General features: G+C 48.5%; 1 protein-coding gene across 1 annotated transcript in view; it reads left to right on the forward strand.

Moving 5' to 3' along the window:
• The window catches only part of LOC140194866 (diacylglycerol kinase theta), a 240,220-nt gene that overhangs the window by 137,166 nt on the left and 76,233 nt on the right, over positions 1-26,821 (forward strand). Inside the window, exons 12-15 of the mRNA XM_072252146.1 lie at positions 6,161-6,222; positions 12,650-12,800; positions 14,897-14,935; positions 18,782-18,897. Of these exons, the coding sequence (XP_072108247.1) occupies positions 6,161-6,222; positions 12,650-12,800; positions 14,897-14,935; positions 18,782-18,897 (368 nt within the window). The remainder of the gene's footprint in view (positions 1-6,160; positions 6,223-12,649; positions 12,801-14,896; positions 14,936-18,781; positions 18,898-26,821) is intronic.

Raw genomic sequence — 26,821 nt, forward strand, 5'->3', positions numbered from 1 at the left:
AGTGATGGTCAGATGGTCTGAAGGGGTCAGTGTTACAGTTAGATCAGTGATGGTCAGATGGACTGAGGGGGTCAGTGTTACAGTTAGATCAGTGATGGTCAGATGGACTGAGGGAGAGGGTTACAATTAGATCAGTGATGGTCAGATGGACTGAGAGAGAGGGTTACAATTAGATCAGTGATGGTCAGATGGACTGAGGGTCAGTGTTACAGTATGATGGTCAGATGGACTGAGGGAGAGGGTTACAGTTAGATCAGTGATGGTCAGATGGACTGAGGGAGAAGGTTACAGTTAGATCAGTGATGTTCAGATGGACTGAGGGAGAGGATTACAGTTAGATCAGTGATGGTCAGATGGACTGAGGGAGAGGGTCACAGTTAGATCAGTGATGGTCAGATGGACTGAGGGAGAAGATTACAGTTAGATCAGTGAAGGTCAGATGGACTGAGGGAGAGGATTACAGTTAGATCAGTGATGGTCAGTGGACTGAGGGTCAGTGTTACAGTTAGATAAGTGATGGTCAGATGGACTGAGGGTCAGGGTTACAGTTAGATCAGTGATGGTCAGATGGACTGAGGGAGAGGGTTACAGTTAGATCTGTGATGGTCAGATGGACTGAGGGAGAGGGTTACAGTTAAATCAGTGATGGTCAGATGGACTGAGGGAGAGGGTTACAGTTAGATCAGTGATGGTTGGATGGACTGAGGGAGAGGGTTACAGTTAGATCAGTGATGGTCGGATGGACTGAGAGAGAGGGTTACAGTTAGATCAGTGATGGTCAGATGGACTGAGGGTCAGGGTTACAGTTAGATCAGTGATGGTCAGATGGACTGAGGGTCAGTGTTACAGTTAGATCAGTGATGGTCAGATGGACTGAGGGAGAGGGTTACAGTTAGATCAGTGATGGTCAGATGGACCGAGGGTCAGTGTTACAGTTAGATCAGTGATGGTCAGATGGACTGAGGGTCAGTGTTACAGTTAGATCAGTGATGTCAGATGGACTGAGGGGCAGGGTTACAATTAGATCAGTGATGGTCAGATGAACTGAAGGTCAGTGTTACAGTTAGATCAGTGATGGTCGGATGGACTGAGGGAGAGGGTTACAGTTAGATCAGTGATGGTCAGATGGACTGAGGGTCAGTGTTACAGTCAGATCAGTGATGGTCAGATGGACTGAGGGAGAGGGTTACAGTTAGATCAGTGATGGTCAGAGGGACTGAGGGAGAGGGTTACAGTTAGATCAGTGATGGTCAGATGGACTGAGGGAGAGGGTTACAGTTAGATCAGTGATGGTCAGATGGACTGAGGGTCAGTGTTACAGTCAGATCAGTGATGGTCAGATGGACTGAGGGAGAGGGTTACAGTTAGATCAGTGATGGTCAGAGGGACTGAGGGAGAGGGTTACAGTTAGATCAGTGATGGTCAGATGGACTGAGGGAGAGGGTTACAGTTAGATCAGTGATGGTCAGATGGACTGAGGGGGTCAGTGTTACAGTTAGATCGGTGATGGTCAGATGGACTGAGGGTCAGGGTTACAGTTAGATCAGTGATGGTCAGATGGACTGAGGGAGAGGGTTACAGTTAGATCAGTGATGGTCAGATGGACCGAGGGTCAGTGTTACAGTTAGATCAGTGATGGTCAGATGGACTGAGGGTCAGTGTTACAGTTAGATCAGTGATGTCAGATGGACTGAGGGTCAGTGTTACAGTTAGATCAGTGATGGTCAGATGGACTGAGGGGCAGGGTTACAGTTAGATCACTGATGGTCAGATGGACTGAGGGGCAGCGTTACAGTTAGATCAGTGATGGTCAGATGAACTGAAGGTCAGTGTTACAGTTAGATCAGTGATGGTCAGATGGACTGAGGGTCAGTGTTACTGTTAGATCAGTGATGGTCAGATGGACTGAGGGTCAGTGTTACAGTTAGATCAGTGATGGTCAGATGGACTGAGGGTCAGTGTTACAGTTAGATCAGTGATGTCAGATGGACTGAGGGTCAGTGTTACAGTTAGATCAGTGATGGTCAGATGGACTGAGGGGCAGGGTTACAGTTAGATCACTGATGGTCAGATGGACTGAGGGGCAGCGTTACAGTTAGATCAGTGATGGTCAGATGAACTGAAGGTCAGTGTTACAGTTAGATCAGTGATGGTCAGATGGACTGAGGGTCAGTGTTACTGTTAGATCAGTGATGGTCAGATGGACTGAGGGTCAGTGTTACAGTTAGATCAGTGATGGTCAGATGGACTGAGGGGAAGTGTTACATTTAGATCAGTGATGGTCAGATGGACTGAGGGTCAGTGTTACAGTTAGATCAGTGATGGTCAGATGGACTGAGGGTCAGGATTACAGTGAGATCAGTGATGGTCAGATGGACTGAGGGTCAGTGTTACAGTTCGATCAGTGATGGTCAGATGGACTGAGGGAGAGGGTTACAGTTAGATCAGTGATGGTCAGATGGACTGAGGGAGAGGGTTACAGTTAGATCAGTGATGGTCAGAGGGACTGAGAGAGAGGGTTACAATTAGATCAGTAATGGTCAGATGGACTGAGGGTCAGTGTTACAGTTAGATCAGTGATGGTCAGATGGACTGAGGGAGAGGGTTACAGTTAGATCAGTGATGGTCAGATGGACTGAGGGAGAAGGTTACAGTTAGATCAGTGATGTTCAGATGGACTGAGGGAGAGGATTACAGTTAGATCAGTGATGGTCAGATGGACTGAGGGTCAGTGTTACAGTTAGATCAGTTATGGTCAGATGGACTGAGGGAGAGGGTTACAGTTAGATCAGTGATGGTCAGATGGACTGAGGGAGAGGGTTACAGTTAGATCAGTGATGGTCAGATGGACTGAGGGGGTCAGTGTTACAGTTAGATCAGTGATGGTCAGATGGACTGAGGGTCAGGGTTACAGTTAGATCAGTGATGGTCAGATGGACTGAGGGTTAGTGTTACAGTTAGATCAGTGATGGTCAGATGGACTGAGGGTTAGTGTTACAGTTAGATCAGTGATGGTCAGAGGGACTGAGGGAGAGGGTTACAATTAGATCAATGATGGTCAGATGGACTGAGGGAGAGGGTTACAGTTAGATCAGTGATGGTCAGATGGACTGAGGGAGAAGGTTACAGTTAGATCAGTGATGTTCAGATGGACTGAGGGAGAGGATTACAGTTAGATCAGTGATGGTCAGATGGACTGAGGGTCAGTGTTACAGTTAGATCAGTGATGGTCAGATGGACTGAGGGGGTCAGTGTTACAGTTAGATCAGTGATGGTCAGATGGACTGAGGGTCAGGGTTACAGTTAGATCAGTGATGGTCAGATGGACTGAGGGTTAGTGTTACAGTTAGATCAGTGATGGTCAGATGGACTGAGGGAGAGGGTTACAGTTAGATCAGTGATGGTCAGATGGACCGAGGGTCAGTGTTACAGTTAGATCAGTGATGGTCAGATGGACTGAGGGTCAGTGTTACAGTTAGATCAGTGATGGTCAGATGGACTGAGGGAGAGGGTTACAGTTAGATCAGTGATGGTCAGAGGGACTGAGGGAGAGGGTTACAATTAGATCAATGATGGTCAGATGAACTGAGGGAGAGGGTTACAGTTAGATCAGTGATGGACTGATGGACTGAGGGTCAATGTTACAGTTAGATCAGTGATGGTCAGATGGACTGAGGGTCAATGTTACAGTTAGATCAGTGATGGTCAGATGGACTGAGGGTCAGTGTTACAGTTAGATCAGTGATGGTCAGATGGACTGAGGGAGAGGGTTACAATTAGATCAGTGATGGTCAGATGGACTGAGAGAGAGGGTTACAATTAGATCAGTGATGGTCAGATGGACTGAGGGTCAGTGTTACAGTTAGATCAGTGATGGTCAGATGGACTGAGGGAGAGGGTTACAGTTAGATCAGTGATGGTCAGATGGACTGAGGGAGAAGGTTACAGTTAGATCAGTGATGTTCAGATGGACTGAGGGAGAGGATTACAGTTAGATCAGTGATGGTCAGATGGACTGAGGGAGAGGGTTACAGTTAGATCAGTGATGGTCAGATGGACTGAGGGGGTCAGTGTTACAGTTAGATCAGTGATGGTCAGATGGACTGAGGGGGTCAGTGTTACAGTTAGATCAGTGATGGTCAGATGGACTGAGGGAGAGGGTTACAGTTAGATCAGTGATGGACTGAGGGAGAGGGTTACATTTAGATCAGTGATGGTCAGATGGACTGAGAGAGAGGGTTATAGTTAGATCAGTGATGGTTGGATGGACTGAGGGAGAGGGTTACAGTTAGATCAGTGATGGTCAGATGGACTGAGGGTCAGTGTTACAGTTAGATCAGTGATGGTCAGATGGACTGAGGGAGAGGGTTACAGTTAGATCAGTGATGGTCAGATGGACTGAGGGAGAGGGTTACAGTTAGATCAGTGATGGTCAGATGGACTGAGGGAGAGGGTTACAATTAGATCAGTGATGGTGGGATGGACTGAGGGAGAGGGTTACAGTTAGATCAGTGATGGTCAGATGGACTGAGGGTCAGTGTTACAGTTAGATCGGTGATGGTCAGATGGATGAGGGTCAGGGTTACAGTTAGATCAGTGATGGTCAGATGGACTGAGGGAGAGGGTTACAGTTAGATCAGTGATGGTCAGATGCACTGAGGGAGAGGGTTACAGTTAGATCACTGATGGTCAGATGGACTGAGGGAGAGGGTTACAGTTAGATCAGTGATGGTCTGGTGGACCGAGGGTCAGTGTTAGAATTAGATCAGTGATGGTTAGATGGATGAGGGTCAGGGTTACAGTCAGATCAGTGATGGTCAGGTGGACTGAGGGAGAGGGTTACAGTTCGATCAGTGATGGTCAGATGGACTGAGGGAGAGGGTTACAATTCGATCAGTGATGGTCAGATGGACTGAGGGAGAGGGTTACAGTTAGATCATTGATGGTCAGATGGACTGAGGGGGTCAGTGTTACAGTTAGATCAAGGATGGTCAGATGGACTGAGGGAGAGGGTTGCAGCTCGATCAGTGATGGTCAGATGGACTGAGGGAGAGAGTTACAGTTAGATTACTGATGGTCAGATGGACTGAGGGAGAGGGTTACACTTAGATCAGTGATGGTCAGATGGACTGAGGGTCAGTGTTACAGTTAGATCTGTGATGGTCAGATGGACTGAGGGGAAGGGTTACAGTTAGATCAGTGATGGTCAGATGGACTGAGGGTCAGTGTTACAGTTAGATCAGTGATGGTCAGATGGACTGAAGGAGAGGGTTACACTTAGATCAGTGATGGTCAGATGGACTGAGGGTCAGTGTTACAGTTAGATCAGTGTTGGTCAGATGGACTGAGGGAGAGGGTTACAGTTAGGTCAGTGATGGTCAGATGGACTGAGGGAGAGGGTTACAGTTAGATTACTGATGGTCAGATGGACTGAGGGAGAGGGTTACAGTTAGATCAGTGATGGTCAGATGGACTGAGGGAGAGGGTTACAGTTAGATCAGTGCTGGTCAGATGGACTGAGGGAGAGGGTTACAGCTCGATCAGTGATGGTCAGATGGATTGAGGGAGAGGGTTACAGTTAGATTACTGATGGTCAGATGGACTGAGGGAGAGGGTTACAGTTAGATTACTGATGGTCAGATGGACTGAGGGAGAGGGTTACAGTTAGATCAGTGATGGTCAGATGGACTGAGGGTCAGTGGTACAGTTAGATCAGTGCTGGTCAGATGGACTGAGGGTCAGTGTTACAGTTAGATCAGTGTTGGTCAGATGGACTGAGGGAGAGGGTTACAGTTAGATCAGTGATGGTCAGATGGACTGAGGGAGAGGGTTACAGTTAGGTCAGTGATGGTCAGATGGACTGAGGGAGAGGGTTACAGTTAGATCAGTGATGGTCAGATGGACTGAGGGAGAGGGTTACAGTTAGATCAGCTATTGTTTTATGGACTGATAGACCGCGGCAGTCGTGATTTTACCGTAGACAGCATTCAGACCTACTCCTGCACTGATCCCTGTCTATGAATGGTGATAAATTACCTTCAGTTCAAGTGACCAAAGTAAATAATATTTTCAGGGGATTCTGCCTTCATTGTGTCATTGATGGGGTTGATGGAAAAATATAATTCTGTCTGGAAAAAATTCTCACCACATTTCTCTTTAGTGCAGAGCATGGTGCTGAACCAGACTGAAACGATGCTGCGCAGAATTCATGATCTCAGGAGGGTAAGCTATTGATTAATAGTGTGCTTTGCTTTGTGGTTGATATGTCCTTTCACCATTTGAAAATTCAGTCAGCATTCTCCAAAATAACCATTTCCACTTATGAAATCTGTATTCAGGAAGTATGAAGAGAGTTTGCTATATTTCTATGGGACCTTGGTGAGAGGGTATGTATAGTTGTGTATACAGTATAACGAGAGTTTGAAATTCTGTAGACTGTGGTGAAACTGTATGTAAAGTTGTGTATACAGTATAACAAGAGTTTGTAATTCTATAGATGGTGGTGAGACTGTACGTACAGTGGTGTGTAAAGTATAGCGAGAGTTTGTATTTCTATAGACCGTGGTGAGACTGTGCGTATAGTTGTCTAAACAGTATAACGAGAGTTTGTAGTTCTTAAGACCGCGGTGAGACTGTAGGTATAGTGGTGTATGCAGTATAACGAGAGTTTGAAATTCTATAGATGTTGGTGAGGCTGTACGTATAGTGGTGTGTAAAGTATAGCAAGAGTTTGTAATTCCATAGACCACGGTGAGACAGTATGTAGAGTTGTGTATACAGTATAACGAGAGTTTGAAATTCTATAGACCATGGTGAATACACCACTATACATACAATCTCACCAGGGTCTATAAGAATACAAACTCTCGCTATACTGTATACACCACTATATGTACAGTCTCACCACAGTCTATAGAATTACGAACTCTTGTTATACTGTATACACCACTATACGTACAGTCTCACCAGGGTCTATAGGAATACAAACTCTCGTTATACTGTATACACCACTATACGTACACTCTCACCAGGGTGTATAGGAATACAAACTCTCATTATACTGTATACACCACTAGATTAGATTAGATTCAACTTTATTGTCATTGTGCCGAGTACAGATACAAAGCCAATGAAATGCAGTTAGCATCTAACCAGAAATGCAAAGGATAGTGTTATTTACAAAATAACTGCGAATAAAAAGTAAGTGCTACAGCACACAAATATAAAAGTACTGAGACAGTACAATACGGATGCAATACTGCTTAGCGCTGTGATGTGAGGTTCAGCAGGGTCACAGCCTCAGGGAAGAAGCTCTTCCTGTGCCTGCTGGTGCGGGAGCGGAGGCTCCTGTAGCGCCTACCGGATGGGAGGAGAGTAAAAAGTCCATGGTTAGGGTGAGGTGCATCCTTGATAATGCTTTTCGCCCTGCCCAGGCAGCGTTTATGGATATAGGGTGCAAGTTGAATCAAGAGTTAAAATTGGCATGTCGCAAAGGTAATGCTACGGTTGTTATAGGGAATTTCAACATGCAGGTAGACTGGGAAAATCAGCTGGTACTGGACCCCAAGAAAGGGAGTTTGTGGAGTCCTCCGAGATAGATTCTTAGAGTAGCTTGTACTGGAGCCTACCAGGGAGAATGCAATTCTGGATCTAGTGTTGTGTAATGATCCGGATTTGATAAGGGAGCTCGAGGTAAAGGAGCCATTAGGAGGTAGTGACCATAATATGGTAAATTTTAATCTACAATTTGAGAGGGAGAAGGGAAAATCGGAAGTGTCAGTATTACAGTTGAACAAAGGGGACTATGGAGCCATGAGGGAGGAGCTGGCCAAAGTTGACTGGAAAGATATCCTAGCAGGGATGACAGTGGAACAACAACGGCAGGTATTTCTGGGAATAATACAGAAGGTGCTGGATCAGTTCATTCCAAAGAGGAAGAAAGATTCTAAGGGGAGTAAGGGGCGACTGTGGCTGACAAGGGAAGTCAAAGACAGTATAAAAATAAAAGAGAGGAAGTATAACATAGCAAAGATGAGCGGGAAGCCAGAGGATTGGGAAACTTTTAAAGAGCAATTGAAGATAACTAAAAAGGCAATACAGGGAGAAAAGATGAGGTACGAAGGTAAGCTAGCCAAGGATATAAAGGAGGATAGTAAAAGCTTCTTTAGATATGTGAAGAGGAAAAAATTAGTTACGACCAAAGTTGGGCCCTTGAAGACAGAAACGGGTGAATTTATTATGGGGAACAAGGAAATGGCTGACGAGTTGGACAGCTACTTTGGATCTGTCTTCACTAGGGAAGACACAAACAATCTCCCAGATGTAATAGTGGCCGGAGGACCTAGGGTAACGGAGGAACTGAAGGAAATTCACATTAGGCAGAAAATGGTGTTGGATAGACTGATGGGGCTGAAGGCTGATAAATCCCCAGGGCCTGATGGTCTGCATCCCAGGGTACTTAAGGAGGTGGCTCTAGAAACCATGGACGCATTGGTAATCATTTTCCAATGTTCTGTAGATTCAGGGTACACAAGGTGTTGTATCTAAATGCATGGAGTATAAGAAATAAGGTGGATGATCTTGTTGCAATATTACAGATTGTCAGGTATGATGTTGTGCCCATCAGTAAATCGTGGCTGGAGGATGGTTGTAGTTGGGAGCTGAATGTCCAAGGTTACACGTTATATCGGAGGGATAGGAAGGTAGACAGAGGGGATGGTGTGGCTGTACTGGTAAAGAACGGCATTAAATCCTTGTGGGTTGCGTTAAGAACTGCAAGGGTAAAAGGATGTTGATGGCAGTTGTTTACAGTCCTCCAACCAGTGGCTGGGAGGTGGACCACAGGTTACAACGGGAAATAGAAAAGGTGAGTCAAAAGGGCAATGTTATGGTAGTCATGGGAGATTTTAACATGCAGGTCGGTTGGGAAAATCAGGTCGGAAATGGATCTCAAGAGTGAGTTTGTTGAATGCCTATGAGGTGGCTTTTTAGAGCAGTTTGTCATTGAGCCTACTAGGGGATCAGCTATACTGGATTGGGTGTTATGTAATGAACTGGAGGCAATGAGGGAGCTTATGGTAAAAGAATCTTTCAGAACCAGTGATCACAATATTATTGAGTTCAACTTGAAATTTGATAGTGAGAAAGTGAAGTCTGATGTAGCAGTATTTCAGTGGAGTAAGAAAAGTTACAGTGGTGTGAGAGAGGAGTTGGCCAAAGTAAATTGGAAGGAGCTGCTGGCAGGGATGACAGCAGAGCAGCAATGGAATGCGTTTCTGGGAAAAAGAAGAAAGGTGTATTCCAAAAACACAGAAATGCTCAAATGGTAAAATAGTACAACTCTGGCTGACAAGGGAAGTCAAAGCTATTGTAAAAGCAAAAGAAAGGGCATACAACAAAGCAAAAATTAATGGGAAGATAGAGGATTGGGAAGTTTTTAAAACCCTACAGAGAGCAACTAAAAAATTTATTAGAAGGGAAAAGATGAACTATTAAAGCAAATAGCAAATAATATCAAACTGGATAGTAAAAGCTTTTTTCGAGTATGTTAAAAATAAAATAAAAGAGAAACGATAGTGGATATAGGACCGCTAGAAAATGAGGCAGGAGAAATAATAACAGGGACAAGGAGATGGCTGATGAAGTAAATGAGTATTTTGCATCAGTCTTCACTGTGGAAGACACTAGCAGTGTGCCTGATGTTGTAGTGTGTGAAGGAAGAGAAGTGGGTGCAGTAACTGTTACAAGAGAGCATGTGTTCAAAAAGCTGAAAGAACTAAAGGTAGGTATGTCACCCAGACCAGAGGAACTGCACTCAAGGGTTCTGAAAGAGGTAGTGTTGGAGATTGTAATAGCATTGGAAATGATTTTTCAAGAATCATTGGACTCTGGCATGGTGGCAGAGGACTGGAAAATTGCAAATATCACTCCACTCTTTAAGAAAGGAGGAAGGCAGCAGAAAGGAAACTATAGACCAGTTAGCCTGACCTCAGTGGTTGGGAAGATGTTAGAGTCGATTGTTAAGGATGAGGTGATGGAGTACTTGGTGACACAGGACAAGATAGGACAAAGTCTGCATGGTTTCCTTCAGGGAAAATACAGCCTGATGAACCTGTTGGAATTCTTTGAGGAGATTACAAGTAGGATAGATAAAGGGGACGCAGTGGATGTTGTATATTTGGACTTTCAGAAGGCCTTTGACAAGGTTATGCAGGGAAATTATGCTGCAAATGAAAAGGGTACTGGTGAGGCCGCACCTGGAGTATTGCATGCAGTTCTGGTCTCCTTACTTGAGGAAGGATATACTAGCTTTGAAGGCGGTGCAGAGAAGGTTCACCAGGCTGGTTCCAGAGATGAGGGAGTTAGACCATGAGGAGAGATTAGACAATAGGTGCAGGAGTAGGCCTAGGACTGTAGTTGCTGGAATTCAGGAGAATGGGAGGAGATCTCAGAAACATATAAAATTATGAAAGGGATAGAGAAGACAGAGGCAGGAAAGTTGTTTCCACTGATAGGTGAGACTAGAACTAAGGGACATAGCCTCAAGATTCGGGGGAGTAGATTTAGGATGGAGATGAAGAGGAACTGCTTTTCCCAGAGGGTGGTGAATCTGTGGAACTCTCTGCCGAATGAAGCAGTGGAGGCTACCTCAATAAATATATTTAAGACAAGGTTGGATATATTTTTGCATCGTACGAGAATTGATGGTTATGGAGAAAAGGCAGGTAGTTGGAGATGAGTCCATGGACAGATCAGCCATGACCTTATTGAATGGTGGAGCAGGCTCGATGGGCCAGATGGCCGACTTCTGCTCCTATTTCTTATGTTTTTATGTTCTTATTCAAGTTTGCTGATGAAACTATTTGTTGTGAGCCAAATCAAAGGTGGTGATATCAGCACACAGGTTCAAGTCTGAAAATTTGGCTGACTGGTGTCATAACCTGTCACTCAATGTCAGCAAGACCAAGGAACTTGATTGTATTCTTCATGAGTGGGAAACCAGAGGTCCATGAGGCAGTCCTCGTCAGAGATCGGAGGTGGAGGGAGTTCGGAACTTTTAAATTCCTGGGTGTTACTATTCCAGAGGATCTCTCGTGGACCCAGCAGTTAAGGGCAATTGCACTGAAAGCATGGCAGTGCCTCTACTTCCTTGGGCGTCAGCGGAGATTGGGAATGACATCTGAAACTTTGATGTGTTGTGGAGTAGGATACCAGCATCCGTCATCAGAGATCCCCACTACCCAGGTGATGCTCTCTTCTCATTGCTGCCGTCAGATAGATAGAAGGTGCAAGAGTTTTGGAACTTGCACCACCAGGTTCAAGAACAGTTACAACCCCTCAATCATCAGGCTCCTGAATAAAAGTGGATACCTACGCTCATTTGCCACATCATTGAGATGTTCCCACAGCCAATGATCTCACTTTAAGGACTCTTTGTGTTATTATTTCGTGTTCTTGTCATTTGCACAGTGTTGTTTTCTGGCTGATCTTTCACTGATTCTGCTGGAAGTACTGTTCTATAGATTTGCTGAGTATGGCCACGGGAAAATGAATCTCAGAGTTGTTTATGGTGTTATATCTGTACTTTGATAATAAAATTTACTTTGAACTTTATATTTAAAGTGGATGCTGGTCAGGGGATCAAGGTTACGGAAAGAAGTCAGGAGAACGGGGTTGAGACAGATAACAAATCAGGCATGAAGAGTGAATTTATTTAAATCTTACATCCATTCCACATATGAGGGAGTTAAAATTGTTGCGTTATGATTGTCGCGATGTACAGGCATGTGAATTTATAAGTCTAATGGCTTGTAGAAAGAAGCTGCCCCGTAGCCTGTTGGTCTGTTTGCCAGACGGTAGCAGCTGAAACAGTTTATGGTTGGGGTGACTGATGTCTCTGATGATCTTCCAGGCCTTCTTTCTGCACCTGCTGTTGTAAGTGTCCTCTGCTGAGGGAAGTTCACATCCACAGATGTGCTGGGCTGTCCATACCACTCTGCATGATGGAATGGTGTGCAGACTCAGTGGGCGAAATGGTTCAATGCTACTCCTACGTCTTTATGGTCTTTTTACTATTTGTTATGAGTATATAATCACTATATATAATGAGTATGGAAGTTGTCCTGTCAAAGACCAGAAGAAGCTGCAGAAGATCGTGAACACAGCCCAGCACGTCACACGAACCAATCTTCCATCCTTGGGCTCACTTTACACCGCACGCTGTCGGAGCAGTGCTGCCAGGATAATCAAGGACACGACCCACCCAGCCAACACACTTTTTGTCCCTCTTCCCTCCGGGAGAAGGCTCAGGAGCTTGAAGACTCGTACGGCCAGATTTGAGAACAGCTTCTTTCCAACTGTGATAAGACTGCTGAACGGATCCTGACCCGGATCTGGGCCGTACCCTCCAAATATCCGGACCTGCATCTCGGTTTTTTGTACTACCTTACTTTCTATTTTTCTATTTTCTATTTATGATTTATAATTTAAATTTTTACTATATTTACTATTGATTTGTACTCCAGGGAGCGCGAAGTGCAGAATCAAATATCACTGTGATGATTGTACGCTCTAGTATCAATTGTTTGGCGACAATAAATTAAAGTAAATAATCAGTGATATTTCCTTTTGATATCATTGTGCTCTCCAGATCTCTATTCGTCAGATGAATCAGACACGGTTCTATATCACAAGGAAGCAGAACACAGTGGTGCGGGTGAACCTGCTGCTCATGGCTCTTCCACTGCACTTGTCTCAGGACAAGTACTTCTCACTGCTGAGCAGTTACTTAGAGATCAAAAGTAAGTGCAAGAGAGCCATATGTGCTGAAGGATGAAGATCAGGGGTTGATTTGTTTGTTTTTACACTATATGTAAATGATGGAGTTGGTTGGAGTTGAAAAAGATTAATTTTGAAGATACAGTTCCTATTGATGTACAGGTGCACTGACTGATGGAAATCCTGATTAAACCCCAAAAGCAGTAATCTTGTATCTCTTCAATCACTTGTAAAGGCAGTGAGAGGGGTTCTGGATACAGAGTACAGATGCAATAGTCAACAATCCACAAACTGCATGTTCGAGCCGAATCTTCAAGCAATTGAACATTTAACGTGGTTACCGGTGGGTCAGGATAGAGTCAAAGAACAATACAGCACAGATACAGGCCCTTAACAGTCCATACTAACCACAGTGCCCACCAGCAAGTCCCAATTTCCTGCGTTCAGCCCATGTCACTCTAAGACCCTCCCCCCACGTACCTGTCCAAATACTTCCTGAGTGATAATGTTATACTTACCTCAACCTCTTCCTCTGGGAGCTCATTCCATCCGTTGTGTGACAATGTTGTTCTTCACGTCGCTTTCAAATCTTCCCCTTCACACCCTAAACCTATGACCCTAGGTTTGTCTCCCCTACCCTGAGGAAAATACTGTTACCATAACCACATTAAGTATGCCTCTCAGAATTTTAAGCATTTTGTAACGCCCTGGTTAAGATTTTACTGCGAACGTTGTAGGGTATTTTGTTTAATGGTTTTCTGTAGAAGCAGTAGGTCCTGCTGGTAGTGTTTGGGTTACCGTTAAAGGTAAGGGGATTGTGATATTCTGATCAGGAATGTCATGTCATCCAAGCAGAAGGTTCTAGAGAAGACTGATTTTTGTGATGGACACTGGGGTGGGTTGAGGTGGGTTATGGAGAGAGAAGAAGCTCAAGAGAACCGTCTGTAGGACTCGATCCAACAGGAATGTGGAAGAAGCTGCCAGCAGAAGTGGTGGATGTGGGTTCAGTTTCAACACTTAAGAGCAGTTTGGACAGGTACGTGGATGGGAGAGTTGTGGAGGGCTAAGGTCCAGGTGCAGGCAATGGGACTAGGCAGAGTAAAGGTCTGGCATGGACTAGATGGGCTGAAGGGCCTGTTTCTTTGCTGTATTGCTCTATGACTATGCCTTTAAAAACAATAACAGAATGTAAAATATAGTGTGAGAATTAACCAAGGTGCCTTTTCACTCTCAGCTTGTTACTTATATTAATTGACTATACATCACTTATTTGCCCTCATAGTGGGAAAATATTTTCTACCTTTATTTTCTTGCATGGACTCCTCACCACAGAAGCCATCTTGAGGCAATTCTTAATTCTCCATTCATGCCCCCTTCCTCAATCATACCCATTTATTGCCCTGCCCATCCTGATTGATTTCCTGACCTGCCACACAAGTTCCAACAGCCCCTTCTTGTGTCTACACCTTCTGCTTCAATTATTCCGTGTGTTGCGAGGCTGGAGTTTGTTCTGCATCGTACTCCAGCATTCCTCAATGAAAGTGCCTGTAAAGTTTGGGATTTACATGGGAATGCACAAGCCAGAACTTTCTGGGTGAACTGAACGATCAAATTTGTGGTTTACAGAAGCTGAAGAGAAGGAGCTGGTTGAGATTTACAGCAATGACCCCAGGAAGCTGCTCCTCATTCTGCTTCTATGTCTTATTGTCTTATGATTTTGCACGGGATCACTGAGCCCGTTCTGCTGAACGGACATTGTTGGATTCCAGGGAAGCTAAGGGAGAAATTAGCCCCATCTCTTACTTGATTGTTTTTGGTGTAGTTACTCCAGAGGATGAATTTATTCTCTCCTAAAGCACTGATGGTGTCCTTTGCTCCCGGTGTCTCATTATGTACCCGAACAGTTTTAAAAGTTTGTAAAGGTAATTCTTAAATAATTACATTTTTAATGTGACAAGCAAGATTTTGGCCTATATTTCCACTTTTTATTTAATTGCACCTTGAGTATTTAAACCCTGCCATAAATGTTTTATTCTAGTATTGTGTAATCTGTTTTCCGAGGTATTTGTTATGAATCTTTATACAAAATTAATTGAAGTTAATCTGTTTATTTCACCAGGAAATGTGGTGTCAATAAGTTATGTTTACGTGGATCAAGGTAGGTTAGTGTTTTATTTTAAAAGCACGTTACCTAAATAAAGTTTAAATATTGAATTGCATTCAAGCATTCAGTATTGGTTGCAACATTTCCATGATAAACATTTTTACTGTTCAGAAATCCCACACTTCACATCAGGCTCTCCAGGTGCTGATTCTTACATCCCTTCCCACCTATATTTCAGCAGTGTGCCTGTGTTCACACAACCGCACAATTCACAGCTGAAAGTACATGTATTATCAAAGTACACATATGCAACGATATACTACCTTTAGGTGTATTTTCTTGCAGACATTTACAGAATAAAAGAAGTACAATAGAATTTATGGAAAACTGTACATAACCAGATGAAGACTGACAAACATCCAGTCTTTCCTACCTGACTGGCAGACCACAGTTTCTGCAGCTTCTGAGCTGTGTGTCAGACACTGGGGCCCCAAAGGGGATTGTATTGGCTCCCTTCTTGTACCTCGGTCTTTAGATACAACACTGAGTCATGTCATCTGCAGAAATTCTCTGATGGCTCAGCAATAGTTGGGTGTGTAAAGGGAGGATGGGAGGATGAATGGATGAATACAGGGTCCTGGTCTAATGGTACAAGCTGAATCATCTGCAGCTCAACATCAGTAAGACACGGGAGATGGTGATGGACTTTAGGAAGACTGAGCCTGCAGTGCTCCCTGTTACCATTGATGGTGAGGATGTGGTGAGGACCCTCACGTACCGGGGGATGCACCTGGGTGATGGACTTGAGTAGAGCACAACACAGAGGCTGGGGAGAGGAAGGGCAAGAGACACCTCTACTTCCTGAGGAGACGGAGGTCCTGTGGAGTATGCAGGCCTCTCCTTCACATACTCTACCAGTCTGTTGCTGCCAGTAGAGCTGCTGTCTTGTGCCAGCCCTCCATGTAGGTGTGCTCAATGGCAGGGAGGGCTTTAGCCATGATGGAATGGGCCATATTGACTACTTTTTGTAGAATTTACCATTTAAGGGCATTGGTGTTGCCATACCAGGTTGTGATGCAGCCAGTCAATATACTTTTCACCACATACCTGTAGGTGTTTGTCAAAGTTTTGGATGTCATGCTGATTCTTAGCAAGCTCCTGTGGAAGTAGAGGCACTACCATGGTTTCATCACCGTTGCACTTATGTCCTGGGCCCAAGACAGGTCCTCCAAAATAATAACACGAGGAATTTAAAGCTGCTGCCCCTCTCTGCCTCTGACCCTCCGATGAGGGGTCTTCAAGTTCAGAGTCAGGTTTATTGTCACCGGCACGTGACATGAAATTTGTTAACTTAGCAGCAGTTCAATGCAGTACATAATCTAGAAGATAATGGCAGGTTCATGGCAGCTATAGGCAAGCAGGAACAAATGAGGTGCTTGTGGAGTATAAGAAATGCAAGAGAATGCTTAAGAAAGAAATCAGGAGGGCTAAAAGAAGGCATGAAGGTGCTCTAGCAGACAAGGTGAAGGAGAATCCTAAGGGATTCTACAGATAAATTAAGAGCAAGAGGATTGCAAGGGACAAAATCAGTCCTCTGGAAGACTAGAATGGTAATCCATGTATGGAGCCAAAACAAATGGGGAAATCTTAAATGCGTTCTTTGCATCTGTATTTACTCAGAAGATGGATACAGAGTCTATAGAAGTGAGGCAAAGTGACAGAGGAGGAGGTGTTTGCTACCTTGTAGCAATAGATGATTAAATCCTCAGGGCCTGTCAAGGTGTTCTCGTGGACCCTCGGGGTGGCAAGTGCAGAAATTGCCAGGCCCCTAGCAGTGATATTAAAATATCCTTCGCGACAGGAGAGGTACCAGAGGATCAGAGGATAGCCATTGGTGTTCTGCTGTTTAAAAACGACTGAACAGAAACCAGGTCATTAGAGGCCGGTTAGTCTGTCTCCGTTGTGGGGAGGTTTTTAGAAGGTGTTCTGAGAGACTGGTTATATAGGTATTTGGATAGTCTAAATGACTTTGTGCGTGGTAGGTCATGCATAACGAACTTATAGACCTTTTTCAAGAAGTTACTAGGAAACTGGATGAAGGCAGGGCAGTGGATGTTGTCTACATGGACTTTAGCAAGGCATTTGACAAGGTCCTGCATGGGAGGTTGGTCAAGAAAGTTCAGTCACTCAGCATTCAGGAGGAGGTAGTAAATTGGATCAGACACTGGCTTTGTGGGAGAAACCAGAGAGTGGTAGTAGAGGGTTGCCTCTCTGACTGGAGGCCTGTGACCAGTGGTGCTGGGTTCTATGTTGTTTTGATTCTATATCAGTGGTCTGGATGATAATGTGGTTAACTGGATCAGCAAACTTGTGGATGACAGCAAGATTGGGGATGTAGTGGACGAGGATGGTTATCCTGGCTTGCAGAGGGACCTGCATCTGCTAGAAAAATGGCAGATGGAACTTAGTGCAAACAAGTGCGAGATTTTGCACTTCATTAGGACCAGTCAGCGCAGGTCATACACAGTGAACGATCGGGCACTGAGGAGTGTGGTAGAACAAAGCAATCTGGGAATACCAGTATATAATTTGTTGAAAATGGCGTCACAGATATATAGGGTCGTAAAGAAAGCTTTTGGCACATTGGCCTTCATAAATCAATGTATTGAGTACAGGAAATGGGATGTTACGTTGAAGTTGTATTAAGACATTGTTGAGGCCTAATTTGATGTGTATTGCACAGTTTTGGTCACCGACCTACAGGAAAGATGCAAGTAAGGTTGAAAGAGTACAGAGAAAATTTACAAGGATTTTGCCGGGTCTGGAATACTTGAGTTAGAAAGAAAGATTTGAACAGGTTAGGACTGTATTTTTTAGAACGTAGTAGGTTGAGAGGAGATGTGATATAGGATACAAAATTTATGAAGGGTATAGATAGGGCAAATGCAAGCAGGGTTTATCCACTAAGGTTCAGAGGGACTAGAACCAGAGATCATGTGTTAAGAGTGAAAGCTGAAAAGTTTGAGGGGAACATGAGGGTCACTCAGGGTCATGAGAGCGTGGAATGAGCTGCCAGCACAAGTGGTGCATGTGAGCTCAATTTCAACGTTTAACGGAAGTTCCTGAAGGTACATGGACAGAGAGGTCTGGAGGGTTATGGTCCTGGTACAAGTCAATGGGAGCAGGCAGTTTAAATGGTTTCAGTGTGGAAGAGATGGGTCAAAGAGCCTGCTTCTGTGCTGTACCTTTCTGTGACTGAAGAAGTTTGGCATAGGCCCCCAAACCCTCAAGACTTTCTACAGGGCACCACTGGCAGCATCCTGACTGGCTGTATCACTGCCTGGTATGGGCACTGCAGAGAGGGCACGGACAGCCCAGTGCATCTGTGGATGTGAACTTCCCTCAACTGAGGACATTTACAGCAGCAGGTGCAGAGAGAAGGCCTGGAAGATCATCGGGGACATCAGTCACCCCAGCCATAACTGTTACAGCTGCTTCTGTCTGGCAAACGGTACCACAGCATTAAAGCCAGGACCAGCAGGCTACAGGACAGTTTCTTTCTACAAGCCATTAGACTTTTAAATTCACGTCTGTAGATTGTGATGGAGTCATAACACAAAGATTTTTATTCCCTCACGTTGTGGGATGGATGTGAGATTTAAGTCTAAATTCTCTGTTGTTTCATGAAGAGGCATGTTGATGGGGCGTAAAGGCTGAACTTTAATCTCTGCCTTTCATGAAGAGGCCACGTTGACTGGGTTTGCTGTAAATGTGTCATGTTTTGTTTTTTTTGTTTGGGGTACCGGTGCGATGGTAATATTTGAGGATCTCCGTGCCCATGGCTGGCTGTGCTTCAGCAGTATTAGATTGGTCCTGACTCCAGCTCCTCCTGTGTTTCAGGTGCCGTGGCTCTGGAACTATCATGCTTCACCGAAGCAGAGAGGATATATATGCTTGTTAAAGACACTACCATCGATAGCAAACAACTCTCTGCAGTTATAATCCCTGACATTCAGGTAAATATCGCAGAACCATGTTATAAAAGGGCCAGAGGGAAATGAATCTGTGGAGTACATTGCCACTGACAACTGTGGAGGCCAAGTCATTAAGTATATTTAAAGCAGAGGTTGATGGATATTTGATTAGCCAGAGCGTGACAGATTACAGAAAAAAGGCAGGAGAATGCGAATGGGACAGATAATAAATCAGTCATGATGGAATGGCAAGCAGACTTGATGGGCTGAGCGGCCTATTTCTGCTCTGATGTTTTATGGTATTATAGTCTAAAATGGCTGAAGGGCAGGGGGTGGGTCAGTGACAAATCAGGGAGTGGCTCAGTGACAAATCAGGAAGTAGCTCAGTGACAAATCAGGGAGGTGTCTCAGTGACAAATCAGGAAGGTGTCTCAGTGACAAATCAGAGAGGTGTCTCAGTGACAAATCAGGAAGGTGTCTCAGTGACAAATCAGAGAGGTGTCTCAGTGACAAATCAGGAAGGTGTCTCAGTGACAAATCAGGAAGGTGTCTCAGTGACAAATCAGGGAGGTGTCTCAGTGACAAATCAGAGAGGTGTCTCAGTGACAAATCAGGGAGGTGGCTCAGTGACAAATCAGGGAGGTGTCACAGTGACAAATCAGGGAGTGGCTCAGTGACAAATCAGGGAGGTGTCACAGTGACAAATCAGGGAGGAGGCGTCACAGTGACAAATCAGGGAGGAGGCGTCACAGTGACAAATCAGGGAGGTGTCTCAGTGACAAATCAGGGAGTTGGCTCAGTGACAAATCAGGGAGGCGTCTCAGTGACTAATCAGGGAGTGGCTCAGTGACAAATCGGAGTGGCTCAGTGACAAATCAGGGAGTTGGCTCAGTGACAAATCAGGAAGTAGCTCAGTGACAAATCGGTGACAAATCGGGGAAGTGTCTCAGTGACAAATCAGGAAGGTGTCTCAGTGACAAATCAGGGAGATATCACAGTGACAAATCAGGGAGGTGTCACAGTGGCAAGTCAGGGAGGTGTCTCAGTGACAAACATTTGGGAATAAAAGGATCCTTTTCTGGTTGGCTGCCAGTGACCAGTTGTGTCCTGCAGGGGTTGGTGTTGGGACTGCATTTTATGCCGTATATCAATGAATTAGATGATGGAATTGACGCCAACGATGGTGGAGGCGGATACGATAGGGCCTTTTAAGAAACTCCTGAATAGGTACATGGAGTTTAAAAAAAAATAGAGGGCTATGGGTAACCCCAGGTAATTTCTAAAGTAAGTACATATTCGGCACAGCATTCTGAGCCGAAGGGTTGTATTGCGCTGTAGGTTTTCAATGTTTCTATGAGACTTCACGGTAACAATTCAGCGAGACGTCACTGTTACAATTCAGGATGATGTCACGGTAACAATTCAGGATGTCACAGTGACAATTCCAGATGATGTCACGGTAACAATTCAGGATGACGTCACGGTAACAATTCAGGATGATGTTACAGTAACAATTCAGGGAGACATCACGGTAAGAATTCAGGATAAAGTCACGGTAACAATTCAGGGAAACAGTGTCAAATCAGGGAGGTGGCTCAGTGAGAAATCAGAGAGATGTCTCAGTGATAGATCTGGAAGGTAGTTTGGTGACAAGTCACAGAGGTGGTACCATGGGAAATCAGCGAGATGTCACAGTGAGAATCAAGCAGATGTCACAGTAACACATCTGAGACTGTCAGAGTGACGCATTTGGGAGGTGGCATAATGTCAAATCAGGCAGATGTCTCGGTGATAACTCGGGGAGACGTCTCAGTGACAAATCAGTCAGACGTCTCAGTGACAAATCAGGGAGGTGTCACAGTGACAAATCAAGGAGTGGTGCAGTGACAGATCAGGGAGGTGTCACAGTGACAGATCAGGGAGTGGTGCAGTGACAGATCAGGGAGGTGTCACAGTGACAGATCAGGGAGTGGTGCAGTGACAGATCAGGGAGGTGTCACAGTGACAGATCAGGGAGTGGTGCAGTGACAGATCAGGGAGTGGTGCAGTGACAAATCAGGGAGGTGTCACAGTGACAAATCAGGGAGTGGTGCAGTGACAAATCAGGGAGGTGTCACAGTGACAAATCAGGGAGTGGTGCAGTGACAGATCAGGGAGTGGTGCAGTGACAGATCAGGGAGTGGTGCAGTGACAGATCAGGGAGGTGTCACTGACAAATCGGAGTGGTGCAGTGACAGATCAGGGAGGTGTCACAGTGACAAATCAGGGGGTGGTGCAGTGACAGATCAGGGAAGTGTCACAGTGACAGATCAGGGACGTGTCACAGTGACAAATCAGGGAGGTAGTACCATGGGAAATCAGCGAGATGGCACAGTGAGAAACAGGGAGGTGCCACAGTGCCAATTCAGTGAGGTGCTCAGTGACAAATCAGGGAGGTGACACGGTGAGAAATTAGGGAGGTGGCACATCGACAAATCAGGGACTGGCACAGTGAGAAATCCAGAAGTTGACACAGAGATAAGACAGGGAGTTGGCAGTGAATTCCAACTGCTGCAGTGACAATGCAGCCAACAGTAATATCAACAAATGCTGATTTGAATGATTCATTGGAGACACTTGGATCAATGTTCCAGATTACTGTTCAGGCTGACTGCAACAGCAAAGTTTTCTAACTGTCCCCCTCATGGTATGTTCCCCCCGCAGTTACACCCCTTCCAGAGTGTGATCCTCAGTACTGCCCTTCCCAGTGTGACCATCACTCAGTACCACCCCCAACCCCCACAGTGTGACTCCCTCAGTACCACCCCCCACCCCCACAGTGTGACTCCCTCAGTACCACCCCCCACATTGTGACTCCCTCAGTACCACCACCCACCCCCACAGTGTGACTCCCTCAGTACCACCTCCCACAGTGTGACCCTTCCTCAGTACCACCCCTCCCACAGTGTGACCCTCCCTCAGTACCATCCCTCCCTCAGTGTGACCCTCCCTCAGTACCACCCCTCCCACAGTGTGACCCTCCCTCTGTACCACCCCCCCCTACAGTGTGACCCTCCCTCGGTACCACCCCTCCCACAGTGTGACCCTCCCTCAGTACCACCCGCCCACAGTGTGACTCTCCCTCAGTACCATCCCTCCCTCAGTACCATCCCTCCCTCAGTGTGACCCTCCCTCAGTACCACCCCTCCCACAGTGTGACCCTCCCTCAGTACCACCCCTCCCACAGTGTGACCCTCCCTTGGTACCACCCCTCCCACAGTGTGACCCTCCCTCGGTACCACCCCCCCTCAGTGTGACTTCCTCGGTACCACCCCCCCTCAGTGTGACTCCCTCGGTACCACCCCTCCCACAGTGTGACCCTCCCTCAGTGCCACCCCTCCCACAGTGTGACTCCCTCAGTACCACCCCTCCCACAGTGTGACCCTCCCTCAGTACCACCCCCCCTCAGTGTGACCCTCCCTCAGTACCACCCCTCCCACAGTGTGACCCTCCCTCAATACTGCCCTCCCGCAGTGTGACCCTCCCTCAGTACCACCCCTCCTCAGTGTGACCCTCCTTCAGTACCACCCCTCCCACAGTGTGACCCTCCATCAGTACCACCCCTCCCACAGTGTGACTCCCTCAGTACCACCCCTCCCACAGTGTGACCCTCCATCAGTACCACCCCTCCCACAGTGTGACCCTCCCTCAGTACCACCCCTCCCACAGTGTGACTCCCTCAGTACCACCCCTCCCACAGTGTGACCCTCCCTCTGTACCACCCCTCCCACAGTGTGACTCCCTCAGTACCACCCCTCCCACAGTGTGACCCTCCCTCGGTACCACCCCTCCCACAGTGTGACCCTCCCTCAGTACCACCCCGCCCACAGTGTGACCCTCCCTCAGTACCACCCTGCCCACAGTGTGACCCTCCCTCAGTACCACCCCTCCCACAGTGTGACCTTCCCTCTGTACCACCCCTCCCACAGTGTGACTCTCCCTCAGTACCACCCCACCTCAGTGTGACTCCCTCAGTACCACCCTCCACCCCCACAGTGTGACCCTCCCTCGGTACCACCCCCCCCCCCCACAGTGTGACCTTCCCTCTGTACCACCCCCCCCTACAGTGTGACCCTCACTCAGTACCACCCCCCACAGTGTGACCCTCCCTCAGTACCACCCGCCCACAGTGTGACTCTCCCTCAGTACCATCCCTCCCTCAGTACCACCCCTCCTACAGTGTGACCCTCCCTCAGTACCACCTCCCACAGTGTGACCCTTCCTCAGTACCACCCCTCCCACAGTGTGACCCTCCCTCAGTACCATCCCTCCCTCAGTGTGACCCTCCCTCAGTACCACCCCTCCCACAGTGTGACCCTCCCTCTGTACCACCCCCCCCTACAGTGTGACCCTCCCTCGGTACCACCCCTCCCACAGTGTGACCCTCCCTCAGTACCACCCGCCCACAGTGTGACTCTCCCTCAGTACCATCCCTCCCTCAGTACCACCCCTCCTACAGTGTGACCCTCCCTCGGTACCACCCCTCCCACAGTGTGACTCTCCCTCAGTACCACCCCTCCCACAGTGTGACCCTCCCTCGGTACCACCCCTCCCACAGTGTGACCCTCCCTCGGTACCACCCCCCCTCAGTGTGACTTCCTCGGTACCACCCCCCCTCAGTGTGACTCCCTCGGTACCACCCCTCCCACAGTGTGACCCTCCCTCAGTGCCACCCCTCCCACAGTGTGACTCCCTCAGTACCACCCCTCCCACAGTGTGACCCTCCCTCAGTACCACCCCCCCTCAGTGTGACCCTCCCTCAGTACCACCCCTCCCACAGTGTGACCCTCCCTCAATACTGCCCTCCCGCAGTGTGACCCTCCCTCAGTACCACCCCTCCTCAGTGTGACCCTCCTTCAGTACCACCCCTCCCACAGTGTGACCCTCCATCAGTACCACCCCTCCCACAGTGTGACTCCCTCAGTACCACCCCTCCCACAGTGTGACCCTCCATCAGTACCACCCCTCCCACAGTGTGACCCTCCCTCAGTACCACCCCTCCCACAGTGTGACTCCCTCAGTACCACCCCTCCCACAGTGTGACCCTCCCTCTGTACCACCCCTCCCACAGTGTGACTCCCTCAGTACCACCCCTCCCACAGTGTGACCCTCCCTCGGTACCACCCCTCCCACAGTGTGACCCTCCCTCAGTACCACCCCGCCCACAGTGTGACCCTCCCTCAGTACCACCCCTCCCACAGTGTGACTCTCCCTCAGTACCACCCCGCCCACAGTGTGACCCTCCCTCAGTACCACCCTGCCCACAGTGTGACCCTCCCTCAGTACCACCCCTCCCACAGTGTGACCTTCCCTCTGTACCACCCCTCCCACAGTGTGACTCTCCCTCAGTACCACCCCTCCCACAGTGTGACCCTTCCTCGGTACCACCCCTCCCACAGTGTGACTCCCTCAGTACCACCCCTCCCACAGTGTGACTCTCCCTCAGTACCACCCTGCCCACAGTGTGACCCTCCCTCAGTACCACCCTGCCCACAGTGTGACCCTCCCTCGGTACCACCCCTCCCTCAGTACCATCCCCCCTCAGTGTGACCCTCCCTCAGTACCACCCCTCCCACAGTGTGACTCCCTCAGTACCACGCCTCCCACAGTGTGACTCCCTCAGTACCACCCCTCCCACTGTGTGCCCCTCCCTCAATACCACCCCCCCTCAGTGTGACTCCTCAGTACCACCCCTCCCACAGTGTGACTCCCTCAGTACCACCCCTCCCACAGTGTGACTCCCTCTGTACCACCCCTCCCACTGTGTGCCCCTCCAATACCACCCCGCCTCAGTGTGACTCCTCAGTACCACCCCTCCCACAGTGTGACTCTCCCTCAGTACCACCCCTCCCACAGTGTGACCCTCCCTCAGTACCACCCCTCCCACAGTGTGACCCTCCCTCAGTACCACCCCTCCCACAGTGTGACCCTCCCTCAATACCGCCCTCCCGCAGTGTGACCCTCCCTCAGTACCACCCCTCCCACAGTGTGACCCTCCATCAGTACCACCCCTCCCACAGTGTGACTCCCTCAGTACCACCCCTCCCACAGTGTGACCCTCCCTCAGTACCACCCCTCCCACCGTGTGACCCTCCCTCGGTACCACCCCTCCCACAGTGTGACCCTCCATCAGTACCACCCCTCCCACAGTGTGACTCCCTCAGTACCACCCCTCCCTCAGTGTGACTCCCTCAGTACCACCCTCCACCCCCACAGTGTGACCCTCCCTCGGTACCACCCCCCCCCCCACAGTGTGACCTTCCCTCTGTACCACCCCCCCTACAGTGTGACCCTCCCTCAGTACCACCCCCCCTCAGTGTGACCCTCCCTCAGTACCATCCCTCCCTCAGTACCACCCCTCCTACAGTGTGACCCTCCCTCAGTACCACCTCCCACAGTGTGACCCTTCCTCAGTACCACCCCTCCCACAGTGTGACCCTCCCTCAGTACCATCCCTCCCTCAGTGTGACCCTCCCTCAGTACCACCCCTCCCACAGTGTGACCCTCCCTCTGTACCACCCCCCCCTACAGTGTGACCCTCCCTCAGTACCACCCCTCCTCAGTGTGACCCTCCTTCAGTACCACCCCTCCCACAGTGTGACCCTCCATCAGTACCACCCCTCCCACAGTGTGACTCCCTCAGTACCACCCCTCCCACAGTGTGACCCTCCATCAGTACCACCCCTCCCACAGTGTGACCCTCCCTCAGTACCACCCCTCCCACAGTGTGACTCCCTCAGTACCACCCCTCCCACAGTGTGACCCTCCCTCTGTACCACCCCTCCCACAGTGTGACTCCCTCAGTACCACCCCTCCCACAGTGTGACCCTCCCTCGGTACCACCCCTCCCACAGTGTGACCCTCCCTCAGTACCACCCCGCCCACAGTGTGACCCTCCCTCAGTACCACCCTGCCCACAGTGTGACCCTCCCTCAGTACCACCCCTCCCACAGTGTGACCTTCCCTCTGTACCACCCCTCCCACAGTGTGACTCTCCCTCAGTACCACCCCACCTCAGTGTGACTCCCTCAGTACCACCCTCCACCCCCACAGTGTGACCCTCCCTCGGTACCACCCCCCCCCCACAGTGTGACCTTCCCTCTGTACCACCCCCCCCTACAGTGTGACCCTCACTCAGTACCACCCCCCACAGTGTGACCCTCCCTCAGTACCACCCGCCCACAGTGTGACTCTCCCTCAGTACCATCCCTCCCTCAGTACCACCCCTCCTACAGTGTGACCCTCCCTCAGTACCACCTCCCACAGTGTGACCCTTCCTCAGTACCACCCCTCCCACAGTGTGACCCTCCCTCAGTACCATCCCTCCCTCAGTGTGACCCTCCCTCAGTACCACCCCTCCCACAGTGTGACCCTCCCTCTGTACCACCCCCCCCTACAGTGTGACCCTCCCTCGGTACCACCCCTCCCACAGTGTGACCCTCCCTCAGTACCACCCGCCCACAGTGTGACTCTCCCTCAGTACCATCCCTCCCTCAGTACCACCCCTCCTACAGTGTGACCCTCCCTCGGTACCACCCCTCCCACAGTGTGACTCTCCCTCAGTACCACCCCTCCCACAGTGTGACCCTCCCTCGGTACCACCCCCCCTCAGTGTGACTCCCTCGGTACCACCCCTCCCACAGTGTGACCCTCCCTCAGTGCCACCCCTCCCACAGTGTGACTCCCTCAGTACCACCCCTCCCACAGTGTGACCCTCCCTCAGTACCACCCCCCCTCAGTGTGACCCTCCCTCAGTACCACCCCTCCCACAGTGTGACCCTCCCTCAATACTGCCCTCCCGCAGTGTGACCCTCCCTCAGTACCACCCCTCCTCAGTGTGACCCTCCTTCAGTACCACCCCTCCCACAGTGTGACCCTCCATCAGTACCACCCCTCCCACAGTGTGACTCCCTCAGTACCACCCCTC

This window comes from Mobula birostris, chromosome 3 (assembly GCF_030028105.1).
Source record: "Mobula birostris isolate sMobBir1 chromosome 3, sMobBir1.hap1, whole genome shotgun sequence".
Classification (NCBI taxonomy): domain Eukaryota; kingdom Metazoa; phylum Chordata; class Chondrichthyes; order Myliobatiformes; family Myliobatidae; genus Mobula; species Mobula birostris.